At 46.1% G+C, this 15,946-nt stretch overlaps 1 protein-coding gene and 1 long non-coding RNA gene across 5 annotated transcripts in view; both read right to left on the bottom strand.

The window, feature by feature from the left end:
- Positions 1 to 1,418: 1,418 nt before the first annotated feature.
- On the bottom strand, positions 1,419 to 10,193 carry SPC25 (SPC25 component of NDC80 kinetochore complex). 3 transcript variants are annotated; one of them, XM_069949491.1, is made up of 7 exons: positions 10,087 to 10,193; positions 6,351 to 6,526; positions 5,676 to 5,741; positions 3,092 to 3,238; positions 2,718 to 2,822; positions 1,836 to 1,934; positions 1,419 to 1,613 (listed from the first exon to the last, which is right to left on the bottom strand). In XM_069949491.1, exons 2-7 carry the CDS (start codon positions 6,493 to 6,495, stop codon positions 1,483 to 1,485), a joined length of 693 nt encoding a protein of 230 aa, XP_069805592.1. In that variant the 5' UTR covers positions 6,496 to 6,526; positions 10,087 to 10,193; the 3' UTR covers positions 1,419 to 1,482. The 3 variants fall into 3 exon arrangements, with proteins under 3 accessions (XP_069805592.1, XP_069805594.1, XP_069805593.1); XM_069949493.1 differs by lacking the exon at positions 10,087 to 10,193 and adding an exon at positions 9,838 to 9,858; XM_069949492.1 differs by lacking the exon at positions 10,087 to 10,193 and adding an exon at positions 9,783 to 9,835.
- A 3,546-nt stretch (positions 10,194 to 13,739) lies between these two features.
- LOC138770766 (uncharacterized) overlaps positions 13,740 to 15,946 on the bottom strand; it is a 4,905-nt gene continuing 2,698 nt past the window's right edge. Inside the window, exons 3-4 of one of the 2 annotated variants that reach the window (XR_011359498.1) lie at positions 14,491 to 14,786; positions 13,740 to 14,038 (exon numbers count right to left, since the gene is read on the bottom strand). This is a non-coding gene — a long non-coding RNA (uncharacterized lncRNA). The remainder of the gene's footprint in view (positions 14,039 to 14,490; positions 14,787 to 15,946) is intronic. The other variant, XR_011359499.1, reaches the window with a different exon arrangement.

Raw genomic sequence — 15,946 nt, 5'->3', positions numbered from 1 at the left:
TGCAGAGTTTTATGAATGCGGCCTGTAGTGTAAAGCATGGCGGCTGTCCTGTGTATAGTAAGTACAGAACAGAAGGCGAGTGTCTGTGTTATATAGGAAGCTGAATATGATTGCTGTCAATTAAGAGATGAGCGAACCGGGTTCAAGTCCATCCGAACCCGAACGTTTGGCATTTGATTAGCGGGGGCTGCTGAACTTGGATAAAGCTCTAAGGTTGTCTGGAAAACATGGATACAGCCAATTACTATATCCATGATTCCCACATAGCCTTAGGGCTTTATCCAACTTCAGCAGCCGTCGCTAATCACAAGCCGAACGATCGGGTTCGGATCGACTAGAGCATGCTGGAGGTTCGCTCATCTCTGTCGATCCATCTGTTCTCTACGCTACAGACTGAGCTTCGTATAATGGCTCAGGTTACACTGGCTGTACAATGTTAATCGTGGCCTAAGCCGCTAATAATATGATCACGTTGGATACAAGGGGGATTTGGGATCATTCCTCGATGGATTTTGGGTAATTGGGGGTCGCAATCAAGGAGTGCGGCAGGGTAGCCATATTCACACACACACTATCTGCTATGCAGAGTATGGGGTCACATGACCTACGGCGTAACTCAAGTGGCAATGTATTCTTAGAGCAGCGGCAAATCCTGAAGAATCTGTGTAAGGGGGGGGGGGGGGGGGGGGGGGTGTTACTGGTAAGCACATCACTACATACTGGTGCCATTACTGTAGATGTGTGACATATAGGAAAGCATTTCACTCCCCGGCTCTCTATTTCAGCAGAAGTCTATGGGGCAGCTGGATGGGAAGTGTAGGGCCCAGATTCTTCTCCTAATGTGTCTCGTAAGATTAGATCTACAATGGGTCAAAGTGGACAAAGTCATCCACAGGATAGGTCATCACTGATCGGTACCGACCCCCAGCACCCCGATCAGCTGCTCAGCACTCACTAGTCTCCATTCACAGTGTAATGGACGAACCTGATAGCTGCAGTATGGAGAATAATCCACTCCAGTGTGCACAGCCATATGTCAGTCTTATAATGCAGGGACCAGGAAGCTTGTACAGATAAGGGGGGGATTAATCTTCAGAGTATCGGAAGAAGAATCTATAGTCACAGTGTACAGCACCACCTCCTATATATATGTATATATACATATACACACACACACACACACACACGACACTGGGTACACAGCCCCACCTCCTATTCCTATGATGCAGTATACAAGGCCCCACCTATATACATGACACCGTGTACACTGCCCCACCTCCTATACACATGACACAGTATACGCGGCCCCACCTATATAGATGACAGTGTACGTGACCCCATCACCTGTATACATGACGCAAGGTACGCAGCCCTACCTTATATATAATGACACTGTGGACATGACACTACCACCACACTTAACAGGAAAATACTATTTATTATAATACAAGGACATATACAGTAGATGCATAAGGAGACACGTTATTTTTCTTGTCTACACATTGTGGTGAAGGATTTGCGCAGATTAGCGAGCAGCGCAGAGAAGTTCTTGGTTTCTCGTAGTTTCTTCTCGTACTCGGCAGCACAGTCCAGAGGAGGATCACATCCAGTGACTGCAAAGAGGAAGATTCCTGTGACTGCTCATATACAGAGGTTGGGGGACATATCAAGGCTGCACTAGTAGCATACACCAGCTGTGTCCCAGCTCACCCGATGGGGGGCGCAAGGAGGAAGCTTAAATCACAGCACAAATCTACTCCTACTCAGGAACAGGTGTAGATTTCTGCACCCACCGTCCCATAGAAAAATGTCTGACCACTAGTGATGTCACTTACGTTGATATTCTCCTTCCTCAGTGAAGGAGATGATGCAGGAATACGGCTCCTCTGGGTCTTTGGGGTTTATATACCTGAAGACAAACTGCAACCGGTCACCTGGGGGAGGGGAGGGCGAAGAGGAGACATTGCCGTCACTCATAAGCCCTGGCTGCCATCACCCCACTACTCTCCCCATCATGCACAGTCCTCAGAGTTCTGCTTGCTGTCAGTGTAAGGACAGCACTACAGGGCCGACCCTATAACTATAATAATCTCAAGCCTTCCACTACTTATCAGCTGCTGTATGTCCTGCAGGAAGTGGTGTATTCCCTCCAGTCTGACAGTGCTCTCTGCTGCCACCTCTGTCCATGTCAGGAACTCTCCAGAGCAGCAGCAAATCCCCATAGAAAACCTCTTGAGCTCTGGACAGTTCCTGACATGGACAGAGGTGGCAGCAGAGAGCACTATGTCAGACTGGAGAGAATACATGACTACCTGCAGGACTTACAGCAGATTATAAGTACTGGAAGAATAGAGATCTTCATATAGAAGTAAATTACAATTCTATATGACTTTCTAAAACCAGTTGATTTAAAAGAAAGATTTTTGCTAGAGTGCCCCTTTAAGAAAATCCTCCGATGTCATAACCACAACCAACATCATCCTTTACAGTGAATAAGGGAGAAATCTGTGGCCAGAAGCAGAAAGTAGCACAATGCTGTCTATGGCGCCCCTGCTCGTTCCATACACAGTTTGTTTTAGGAGAGCACTGTGTACCTGCCCAGCAAGCAGAATGGTCAGTACCTTTAAATACACTAAAGATTTTCCAACCCCAATCTGGAAGGAAAAGGGGGAGGTACACCAGTTGGTAAGGTCCAGGCAGCTCAGCCCCAGTGTTACCTTGCAGTTTCCTAATCTCCAATCCCAGACGCTGCTTGAACAGAGTGGCCGACTTCTGCAGCTCCTTCAGCTTTTCCTTATTGACTTTCCTGTTTGCCAGAACAACTGCAAGAGAGGATAACCCCCATCATCCACCTCATACAACTGCAGGAAAGGATAACGCTCATCATACAACTCATACAACTGCAAGAAAGGATAACACATCCTACAACAGCGAGAGGATAACCCCCATCATCCACCTCATACAACTGCAGGAAAGGATAACGCTCATCATTCAACAGCAACAAAGGATAACCCCCATCATCTCCATCACTGCAAGAGAGGATAACCCCCATCAGCCCCGTCACACAGCGGTTATGTAGGGTGGCTCTTACGTTCCCTCTTGCGGCTTAGCTCTTCTCGTAAGCTCTTGATGTGTCCGGACAGCTCAGCGTTCACCTTCTCGTTCTCCTTCATCTTGGCGATCTCTTTTAAGATATCATCCTGCTTCTCCTTGATTCGTTTGTTCTGCGTCTCAATCTCTGAGGTCAATGACAAGCGAGAATTAATGGCTGTGTATTCATCAGGTGTCTGTCAGGAACACGGCGGGGCCAGCGGACATCAGCACCCGATTCTGCAGCTTCCACCAGCAACCAGAAGAAGTTTGGCGTGGCGTTTTTTTAGCATTAGTAGCACAAGTTTGGCGTGGCGTTTTTTAGCATTAGTAGCACAAGTTTGGCGTGGCGTTTTTTAGCATTAGTAGCAGAAGTTTGGCGTGGCGGTTTTTTAGCATTAGTAGCAGCAGAAGTTTGGCGTGGCGTTTTTTAGCATTAGTAGCAGAAGTTTGGCGTGGCGTTTTTTAGCATTAGTAGCAGAAGTTTGGCGTGGTGGTTTTTTAGCATTATTAGCAGAAGTCTGGCGGTGGCGGTCTGCTGCCCCCTATAACACCCGATGTCAGGCGTCATACATGGAGGAAATCTTATCTCATTGTATATCCTTATCAGCCAGAACCTCACATTTAATAGTTTAGACTTTTATGGATGCAGCAAAATCAGATAGGTTAATTTTTTTACACTATAAGGCTGGGTTCACACTATGTATATTTAAGGCTGTATTTGGTCCTCATGTCAGGTCCTCATAGCAACCAAAACCAGGAGTGGATTAAAAACACAGAAAGGCTCTGTTCACACAATGTTGAAAATTGAGTGGAAGGCCGCCATATAACAGTAAATTCTTAAACATACCAGTCCTCAAAGCAAAATCTGATAATGTGTCAATTTATTGTAATAAAATTTAATAAAAATGTATATAAATATATAATAAAAAAAATAAATAAATAAATTTTAAACCTGAAATGTCTTTCTGTCTAGTCCAGGATAAAATACTCATAAACACATTAAAAGCATAAACCATACAAATACATAAGCCCCGGGGCCCTTATGGTACAATACATCAACACAGAGGGTTAGGGAGTGCGGTACAAAAGCATATGAAAACAAATAAAAGAAAAAATGGAAGAAAAAAGAAAACAAAACAAAACATAAAGGTGTAAAAGTGTATAAAACAACTAAATACTCATATAAATAGCCATATAGTCATTGTACTGCAATGCTTCAAATATATAATCAGCACAAAAAGTGGTAGAACTGGTCTTTTGGTTCAGACCAAGAGGGGGATTCCCATCATCCTCTCACTGACTTGCAGTAGAATCACACAGTGAAAGCAGGCAGATGGGGGTAGTAGTCCTGGCTCACTGGACTGATCCCACTTTGTTGTTAAAATTCAAAAGTCAGTTCGTTTGTAGATTACGATCCAAAGTAAATGAACTCCTTGTGTGGAGTGTATAGTTATTAGAGCAGTATAATAGATATCATTGATCCCTGGTGTTCTGTCTGAGATGTACTGCAAGCACTGGATCTGAGATGTACTGCAGGCACTGGATCTGAGATGTACTGCAGGCACTGGATCTGAGATGTACTGCAGGCACTGGATCTGAGATGTACTGCAAGCACTGGATCTGAGATGTACTGCAGGCACTGGATCTGAGATGTACTGCAGGCACTGGATCTGAGATGTACTGCAGGCACTGGATCTGAGATGTACTGCAAGCACTGGATCTCTCTGGATCTATCACTGTTAGTTGTCATAGGGGAGGATTTATACACATTCACATAATTTGGTGCATGTGCACCTCTCACCCATACAGGATCTGCGTCTTCTCCGGGGTCACCGGCGTCCCGGTCTGCCCACGGTGAAGTCACCAGTCCTGGTCTGTGTCAAAGCGTGGCTCTGCTGCCAGCAGTGCAGTAGACAAAGTCACTGTTGAGCCAGCTCCTCCCAAACTTAGAGAGATGGGGAATAGATCCAGGGGTATGTTCAGGAGACTGTTGAGGGGTGTAGGCCAATGTTAGGTGGCTTCCAGACGCGTTTCGAAGCTGCTAGCTTCTTCCTCAGTGGCTGTGAAATGGTGTGAGCTTTTTTAGTTACTGTGTACATTGGATGGTGTATTCCAGTTAACCTCAGCCAAATCAGATACAGGTGAGCTGCACCTTAGATCGTTACTGTGCATTATGTGAACAGAGCCTTTCTGTGTTTTCAATCCACTCCTTGTTTTGGTTGCTATACAGCCTCAAATATACGTAGTGTGAACCCAGCCTAAGTGTGAAAAGGTTTCTTTCTACATTGGTATTTTGTGGGTTTTTTTTTTTTAGTTGTTATCACAGGACAGGCCTGGTAATACGGGACCTCTATATTGCATGGACTGCGCTTTAGATGGCCGAGACTGATCAGACTCCTCACCACAGATATCCAACTCCCAGAAAGGGATCAGCGTTACCTCTGACCCCCGTGAATAGCGTCTCTAATACATGACCTGTAATACACACCCGGCACCAGTGTGACCAATTGTGACCCTTATATATAAAGCCGGGGAACTGGTGCCGGATTATCAGACGTCATAGGAAAAGCGGCCGTCGTTACCTTCTCTGAACTCCAGGATTTTGTCCATCATCATTTCTCCTTCTCTGTATTTTTTACTCAGCGAATCTGAAGAAATTACAAATAAAAAAAGGTAAATTTTTCCTTTCACAGCATTCTGGAAGTTGTAGTATTACCTAGCTTGGCTATCAGGACATGCTGGAAGTTGTAGTGTTGCATAGCTTGACTATCATGCCATGCTGAGAGTTGTAGTGTTACCTAGCTTGGCTATCATGCCATGCTGGGAGTTGTAGTGTTACCTAGCTTGGCTACCATGCCATGCTGGGAGTTGTAGTGTTACCTAGCTTGGCTATCAGGGCATGCTGGGAGTTGTAGTGTTACCTAGCTTGGCTATCATGCCATGCTGGGAGTTGTAGTGTTACCTAGCTTGGCTATCAGGGCATGCTGGGAGTTGTAGTGTTGCATAGATTGGCTATCAGGGCATGCTGGGAGTTGTAGTGTTGCATAGATTGGCTATCAGGGCATGCTGGGAGTTGTAGTGTTGCATAGATTGGCTATCATGCCATGCTGAGAGTTGTAGTGTTACCTAGCTTAGCTATAAGGGCATGCTGGGAGTAGTAGTGTTGCATATTTTGGCTATGCTGGGCCAGTGCTCAGACCATGCTGGGAGCTGTAGTTCAGCAATCTTCTATGTGTGTTCCCTCTTGCGTCTCTCACCGGTGAGTTTCTGCAGCGATTCCTTGTACGAGTCCTTGACCTCCTGCGGGGACAGCTCCTCGCTGCTCTGGCTGATGAATTGTGTCCGGAAATCCTGCATGAAGGCGAGGAGGCTCTGCTCATCATCCAGCTTGGCGGTAGACATGGCGTCTGGCAGACAGAAGATGCTATCGTCACTGCAAGGGGCAGAAACATGGAGGATTAGTGACTGAGCTCCCTCACCCCCTGGATTATCAGCTATCAGTATGTAATACAGGGGTCACTATATACAGGTACATGGGGGGGGATTAGTAATACAGGGGTCACTATATACAGGTACATGGAGGATTAGTAATACAGGGGTCACTATATACAGGTACATAGAGGATTAGTAATACAGGGGTCACTATATACAGGTACATGGGGGGATTAGTAATACAGGGGTCACTATATACAGGTACATGGGGGGGAATAGTAATACAGGGGTCACTATATACAGGTACATGGAGGATTAGTAATACAGGGGTCACTATATACAGGTACATGGAGGATTAGTAATACAGGGGTCACTATATACAGGTACATGGGGGGGATTAGTAATACAGGGGTCACTATATACAGGTACATGGGGGGGAATAGTAATACAGGGGTCACTATATACAGATACTTGGGGGGATTAGTAATACAGGGGTCACTATATACAGATACATGGGGGGGGATTAGTAATACAGGGGTCACTATATACAGGTACATGGAGGATTAGTAATACAGGGGTCACTATATACAGGTACATGGAGGATTAGTAATACAGGGGTCACTATATACAGGTACATGGGGGGGGGATTAGTAATACAGGGGTCACTATATACAGGTACATGGGGGGGATTAGTAATACAGGGGTCACTATATACAGATACTTGGGGGGGGATTAGTAATACAGGGGTCACTATATACAGATACTTGGGGGGATTAGTAATACAGGGGTCACTATATACAGGTACATGGGGGGATTAGTAATACAGGGGTCACTATATACAGGTACATGGGGGGGGATTAGTAATACAGGGGTCACTATATACAGGTACATGGGGGATTGGTAATACAGGGGTCACTATATACAGGTACATAGAGGATTAGTAATACAGGGGTCACTATATACAGGTACATAGAGGATTAGTAATACAGGGGTCACTATATACAGGTACTTGGAGGATTAGTAATACAGGGGTCACTATATACAGATACTTGGGAGGATTAGTAATACAGGGGTCACTATATACAGGTACATAGAGGATTAGTAATACAGGGGTCACTATATACAGATACTTGGGGGGATTAGTAATACAGGGGTCACTATATACAGGTACTTGGGGGGATTAGTAATACAGGGGTCACTATATACAGATACTTGGGGGGATTAGTAATACAGGGGTCACTATATACAGGTACATGGGAGGATTAGTAATACAGGGGTCACTATATACAGATACATAGAGGATTAGTAATACAGGGGTCACTATATACAGGTACATGGAGGATTAGTAATACAGGGGTCACTATATACAGGTACATGGAGGATTAGTAATACAGGGGTCACTATATACAGATACTTGGGGGGGATTAGTAATACAGGGGTCACTATATACAGATACATAGGGGATTAGTAATACAGGGGTCACTATATACAGGTACATGGAGGATTAGTAATACAGGGGTCACTATATACAGGTACATGGGGGGGGATTAGTAATACAGGGGTCACTATATACAGGTACATGGGGGATTAGTAATACAGGGGTCACTATATACAGGTACATGGAGGATTAGTAATACAGGGGTCACTATATACAGATACTTGGGGGGATTAGTAATACAGGGGTCACTATATACAGATACTTGGGGGGATTAGTAATACAGGGGTCACTATATACAGGTACATGGGGGATTAGTAATACAGGGGTCACTATATACAGATACTTGGGGGGATTAGTAATACAGGGGTCACTATATACAGATACTTGGGGGGATTAGTAATACAGGGGTCACTATATACAGATACTTGGGGGGATTAGTAATACAGGGGTCACTATATACAGGTACATAGAGGATTAGTAATACAGGGGTCACTATATACAGGTACATGGGGGATTAGTAATACAGGGGTCACTATATACAGATACTTGGGGGGATTAGTAATACAGGGGTCACTATATACAGATACTTGGGGGGATTAGTAATACAGGGGTCACTATATACAGATACTTGGGGGGATTAGTAATACAGGGGTCACTATATACAGGTACATAGAGGATTAGTAATACAGGGGTCACTATATACAGGTACATGGGGGATTAGTAATACAGGGGTCACTATATACAGGTACATGGGGGGATTAGTAATACAGGGGTCACTATATACAGGTACATGGGGGATTAGTAATACAGGGGTCACTATATACAGATACTTGGGGGGATTAGTAATACAGGGGTCACTATATACAGATACTTGGGGGGATTAGTAATACAGGGGTCACTATATACAGATACTTGGGGGGATTAGTAATACAGGGGTCACTATATACAGATACATAGAGGATTAGTAATACAGGGGTCACTATATACAGATACATAGAGGATTAGTAATACAGGGGTCACTATATACAGGTACATGGAGGATTAGTAATACAGGGGTCACTATATACAGGTACATGGAGGATTAGTAATACAGGGGTCACTATATACAGGTACATAGAGGATTAGTAATACAGGGGTCACTATATACAGGTACATAGAGGATTAGTAATACAGGGGTCACTATATACAGGTACATGGAGGATTAGTAATACAGGGGTCACTATATACAGATACTTGGGGGGATTAGTAATACAGGGGTCACTATATACAGGTACATAGAGGATTAGTAATACAGGGGTCACTATATACAGGTACATGGGGGATTAGTAATACAGGGGTCACTATATACAGGTACATAGAGGATTAGTAATACAGGGGTCACTATATACAGGTACATGGAGGATTAGTAATACAGGGGTCACTATACACAGGTACATGGAGGATTAGTAATACAGGGGTCACTATACACAGGTACATGGAGGATTAGTAATACAGGGGTCACTATATACAGATACTTGGGGGGGATTAGTAATACAGGGGTCACTATATACAGGTACATAGAGGATTAGTAATACAGGGGTCACTATATACAGATACTTGGGGGGGATTAGTAATACAGGGGTCACTATATACAGGTACATAGAGGATTAGTAATACAGGGGTCACTATATACAGGTACATAGAGGATTAGTAATACAGGGGTCACTATATACAGATACTTGGGGGGATTAGTAATACAGGGGTCACTATATACAGGTACATAGAGGATTAGTAATACAGGGGTCACTATATACAGGTACATAGAGGATTAGTGACTGACCTCCCTCATATCTATATATTATCAGCCATCACTATATATTACAGGGGCCACTTACACACTGAATATAGGAGCACGGTTTGCAGTACCATAAAGTAAGGATGCATCACGTGAGCCCCACATCACCTAAGATAAGCCACGCCCCCTATCATAAGTCTCCTCATTCACGGCCCAAGTCTATACACAACAGGAGAAACCACGTCCCGCCCGCCCAGGAATAAGGGGGTCCACGGAAGCCCTGCTGCACCCGCTCCCCATACCACGCTGCTGCCCCCTCCATGACGCCTCCGGTGCCCCCGTCACTCACCCGCCGCCCGGGCCGGTATATAAGGCCGCGTCCCACTTCCCCGCCCGTCTGCTCGATTCGAACGATCCCGCGCAGCCAGTGCCGTGACGTCACAAATCCAGCCAATCAGCTTCTCACGCAGCACGCAGGCCAGACGGAGCGCCGCCGCCATCTTTGTTGTGGACAAATGCCCTATTCAGATGTGTGTTTACAGCCCATGGTTGCTCGCTCTCATATATCTACCTACCTATCTCTCTCCTATCTATCTATCTATTATCTATCTCTCTCCTATCTATCTATCTATCTATCTATTATCTATCTCCTATCTATCTCCTATCTATCTATCTATTATCTATCTCCTATCTATCTATCTCCTATCTCTCTCCTATCTATCTATCTATTATCTATCTCTCTCCTATCTATCTATCTATCTATCTATCTATCTATCTATTATCTATCTCCTATCTATCTCCTATCTATCTATCTATTATCTATCTCCTATCTATCTATCTCCTATCTCTCTCCTATCTATCTATTATCTATCTCCTATCTATCTATTATCTATCTCCTATCTATCTATCTCTCCTATCTATCTATTATCTATCTCTCTCTCTCTATCTCCTATCTATCTCTCTCTCTCTCTATCTCCTATCTATCTATCTCTCTCTCTCTCTCTATCTCCTATCTATCTATCTCTCTCTCTCTCTCTCCTATCTATCTCTCTCTCTCTCTCTCCTATCTATCTCCTATCTATCTCTCCTATCTATCTCTCCTATCTATCTCTCCTATCTATCTCTCCTATCTATCTCTCTCTCTATGTCCTATCTATCTAATATATATATATATATATATATATATACACATACACACACACCTATAGATATATATATACACACACACACACACACCTGGTAGTGACTCCACATTGTGGCTCAACCTATCCACGTGTAATCTTCAGTAACCCAGAATCCATTGTGGTAGGTGCCATGTGACCAGGGCCGTACTCACAGCTGCTGCTGCCCTAGGCATAAGACCTGGAGACGCCCCAGCGCGGGGGAGCGCGGTTTTGGCCACATGCATTTCTTTACTTGTAGAAACAGTGAATGACATTTTCATGGTTTTTAACGATTTATAACATAAATTTCCACATTGAATCAATGATTAGAGCCGTCTGCATGTTGTCTGATGGAATTCTCACCACTGGCTCCAGGTGTCACAGCCATAGCAGACCTGACCTCCCCCACCCTCCTCAAATAGTCACCAGATTTCCTGGCTAGTCTGCCCAGGAGGCTGCTCCCTGGTACCGGACCACAGGTGCCTGGTGGTAAGTACGGCCCTGCGTGTCACCACTATACATAAGCATCCAGCCCAGATACTAGCGCAGGTGAGGGGAGGCACTGGGTAGAAGGCAGGAGACACTCCTTATAGCACTGGTATTAGTGACTATGAGCCCCAGACTGTGCCCTACACTAAATACCATCATAACCCCCTGTCATACTAACATGTGGAGGCAGAATGACAGACGTGCTGCCCTAACACAGGGTACATAGAAGGGAATGGTGCAAACATGGTATCCACACAGAACAGCTCTATCTGCACCCACACATCCTCTCCGGCCTGGACTGATCAGTGGGGTCACAGCTGGAGACCACCCCTCCCCCACAGCTTCACCCCCATACACTGAGCAATCAGTGAGGTCACAGCTGGAGACCACCCCACCCCCACAGCTTCACCCCCATACACTGAGCAATCAGTGAGGTCACAGCTGGAGACCACTCGTCCCCCACAGCTTCACCCCCATACACTGAGCAATCAGTGAGGTCACAGCTGGAGACCACCCCTCCCCCACTATACTGAGCAATCAGTGGGGTCACAGCTGGAGACCACCCCTCCCCCACAACTTCACCCCCATACACGGAGCAATCAGTGGGGTCACAGCTAGAGACCATCCCTCCCCCCCCCCCATATACTGAGCAATCAGTGGGGTCACAGCTGGAAACCATCCCTCCCCCCCATATACTGAGCAATCAGTGGGGGCAGAATGATAAATACCAGGGACAAGTCTCCTAGACTCTGCACAGGTCCAGGACAGCGCAGACCCCTCCTTCCCCGCCACCACCAGCCCCAGGACAGCGCAGACCCCTCCTTCCCCGCCACCACCAGCCCCAGGACAGCGCAGACCCCTCCTTCCCCGCCACCACCAGCCCCAGGACAGCGCAGACCCCTCCTTCCCCGCCACCACCAGCCCCAGGACAGCGCAGACCCCTCCTTCCCCGCCACCACCAGCCCCAGGACAGCGCAGACCCCTCCTTCCCCGCCACCACCAGCCCCAGGACAGCGCAGACCCCTCCTTCCCCGCCACCACCAGCCCCAGGACAGCGCAGACCCCTCCTTCCCCGCCACCACCAGCCCCAGGACAGCGCAAACCCCTCCTTCCCCACCACCACCAGCCCCAGGACAGCGCAGACCCCTCCTTCCCCACCACCACCAGCCCCAGGACAGCGCAGACCCCTCCTTCCCCACCACCACCAGCCCCAGGACAGCGCAGACCCCTCCTTCCCCACCACCACCAGCCCCAGGACAGCACAGAGCCCTCCCTCTCCTGATAGGCAGACTGTCTGTGTGAGCTCTCCAGGCTCTTATACTACAGTCTCCTCCACTATCCACCACTGGAGTGATCCTGCCACTTTCTCAGCTCTTATGTGTGTCGCTCACTCATCACTATGATGCAAAGACATATGGTGCTTTTACACAGATTTATCTGACAGATTTTGAAGCCAAAGCCAGGAATGGATAAGAAGAGGAGAAATCTCAGTCTTACCTTTATGACCTGTTCCCTGTTTGTCTTTTCCTGGCTTAGGCTTTAGAAAAATCTGTTAAATAAATCTGTCTGTGTAAACGCACCCTTAGGGTGTGTGCACACACTACGTAATGGCAGCGGAAAACCCATTGCGCATTTCGCACGCGTGGACTGTGGCGGGCACACGTCTCCACCTGTGTCAGACTCCATTTTACATACAGACAGATTCAGTCGTCCGTCCAAAGAATGAACCTGTAGGCTGAATCCAACGAGAGTCAGACGCTGAGCGTTCAGGCTTCACACTTTAGGCTATGTGCACACTGAGGAAAAGGCGAGGAATTGAAGAGGAATTTTAGCTTGAAATTCCTCCCATAATATGTACAGAGCAAAGGTCCATTGTGTTCAATGGGTTTTCTGCTCTGTTCACACTGCAGAATTTCCGAGCAGAATTTTCTGCTGTAGATCTGCTAGAGGAATCCTATTGAAGTTAGTTGGGGGCTTAAAATTCTGCTTGAAAACTTTCTGTTTCAATTCCTCAAGAATTGCTCAGTGTGTATATACCCTTAGATCGGGTTCACACTGAGCAAAACTAGCTGAACTGCCCGCCGCAGAATGCAGTTAGCCTCCCTCTCATAATGGGAGGCGCAATCCTGCTCTGTGAGACGCTGTGAGAACAGCAGCGTGCGTCTCCTATAGACTCCCATTATGAGAGGGAGGCTAACTGCATTCTGCGGCGGACAATTCCGCTAGTTTTGCTCAGTGTGAACCCGACCTAAGGGTCACTGATAGTGATGAGTAACGTCTATCACTTTCTCATGATACAGCCCCCCACCATTGATTTAACCCCATCATTATCACATGACTCAGACCTCCGTCACTGATTAGTCGTCTTTATTATATAAATATATCTTTCCTCAGTCTTATTACATTTCCATGAAATCTCTCAGGTTTTCACCTCAAAAATAAAAAAAAATAAAAGTCCTGCAGAGAATTCCTATGGAACTCAGAGCTTCTTTCCTCAGAAAACAGAGGCCGCCATGACAGTGGTGCACGCTGCTCGCCTGGTCACCTGACAGCACAAACGTTTTGTCAGACATCAGCGACCTCTCCGGAGTCCAGGAGAAGATGGAACGAGAGACGTCTGTAACCAGGACGCAGAGAATAACCAACATCCTAAACACCGGAAACCAACAAAGTAGAAGAAAATTCATTAGAAACAAATATATATAATTATAGTCACACCTACCCCCACACATCACTGATCCTGAGTTACATCCTGTATTATACTCCAGAGCTGCACTCACTATTCTGCTGGTGGGGGCACTGTGTACATACATTACATTACTGATCCTGAGTTACATCCTGTATTATACCCCAGAGCTGCACTCACTATTCTGCTGGTGAGATCACTGTGTACATACATTACTAATCCTGAGTTACATCCTGTATTATACTCCAGAGCTGCAGTCACTATTCTGCTGGTGGGGGCACTGTGTACATACATTACTGATCCTGAGTTACATCCTGTATTATCCTCCAGAGCTGCACTCGCTATTCTGCTGGTGGGGTACATACATTACTGCTCCTGAGTTACATCTTGTATTATCCTCCAGAGCTGCACTCACCATTCTGCTAGTGTAAGATGGAAGACATTAGGATGTTGCTAATGAAGCAAACCCGGTAGTCACCCGTCTGTTTCTCTTCCTCCGGTCGTTACGCACCTGCACACGGTGAACAGGAGCGCCTTTGTGGGAGGGTTAGAGTAATGGGCTCTATAGGATTAGTATACAGCGTATACACCAGCAGCTCTATAGACTGCAGTGAGATTTGTGCTGGGGATCAGGAGTGATCACCATTACCTGCTGGGGAAGTTTTCCATCGCTTTAGTCATGGAGACGTCATCCATTGTGACAGCTGAGACCTGAAGGAGACACAACAATCAGGTGACAGCTCAGAGGCTGGAGTTCCCCTTTAATAATGTAGGAGGAGAGTCACTGCACACAGCTCACAGGGAGCAGCACGGTCACAGGACTCCACGCCATTATTCTCTTCCTCCGGTTCTTACGTGCCGGCTCACAGCAGTATGCAGGCACGCCTTTGTGGGAGGACGGGCCCCTAAGGACCCCCATGATACAGCGACATAGAAGGGTAATATAAGCAGAGCACCGAGCGTCCGTCTCTGATGGTCACCCAGCAATGGAAGGATTATACTAACCCACATCTGATAGAGGAGCCAGAACTATGAACACTGCAGCCAACCTGGTCTCCAACAACATGGCTGCCTCACTACAATGTATGACGGAACAGAATGACCAACTCTGCAGATAATTATAGTTATCCAGCGCTACAAAAACATGGCCACTTTCCCCCTACTCTTGTCTCCAGTTTGGGTGATGGTTTTGAAACTCAGTTCCATTGAAGTAAATGGAGCTTAATTGCAAACCGCACCTGAACTGGAGACAACAGCAGGGGGAAAAGTGGCCACATTTTTGTAGCGCTGGATAACCCCTTGAAGTACAAGATATCAGTACTGGAGCGTTATAAGAGGAGCGGCTGATATCAGTCACATATGATGTAATAGGAGGTTATATCAGTACTGGAGCGTTATAAGAGGAGCGGCTGATATCAGTCACATAGGATGTAATAGGAGGTTATATCAGTACTGGAGCGTTATAAGAGGAGCGGCTGATATCAGTCACATATGATGTAATAGGAGGTTATATCAGTACTGGAGCGTTATAAGAGGAGCGGCTGATATCAGTCACATAGGATGTAATAGGAGGTTATATCAGTACTGGAGCGTTATAAGAGGAGCGGCTGATATCAGTCACATATGTAATAGGAGGTTATATCAGTGCTGGAGCGTTATAAGAGGAGCGGCTGATATCAGTCACATATGATGTAATAGGTTATATCAGTACTGGAGCGTTATAAGAGGAGCGGCTGATATCAGTCACATATGATGTAATAGGAGGATATATCAGTACTGGAGCGTTATAAGAGGAGCGGCTGATATCAGTCACATATGATGTAATAGGAAGATATATCAGTACTGGAGCGTTATAAGAGGAGCGGCTGATA

This window comes from Dendropsophus ebraccatus, chromosome 13 (genome assembly GCF_027789765.1).
Source record: "Dendropsophus ebraccatus isolate aDenEbr1 chromosome 13, aDenEbr1.pat, whole genome shotgun sequence".
In the NCBI taxonomy this organism is placed as follows: domain Eukaryota; kingdom Metazoa; phylum Chordata; class Amphibia; order Anura; family Hylidae; genus Dendropsophus; species Dendropsophus ebraccatus.
This window is presented reverse-complemented; position numbering and strand designations above follow the sequence as displayed.

Excerpts from the sequence above, each read along its gene's own strand:
- SPC25 (XM_069949491.1), bottom strand. The coding sequence starts at position 6,495 with ATGTCTACCGCCAAGCTGGATGATGAGCAGAGCCTCCTCGCCTTCATG. Across the intron at positions 2,823-3,091 it reads GCTAAGCCGCAAGAGGGAAC|TTGTTCTGGCAAACAGGAAA; the intron begins GTAAGAGCCACC and ends CCTCTCTTGCAG. Across the intron at positions 1,935-2,717 it reads GGAGATTAGGAAACTGCAAG|GTGACCGGTTGCAGTTTGTC; the intron begins GTAACACTGGGG and ends CCCCTCCCCCAG.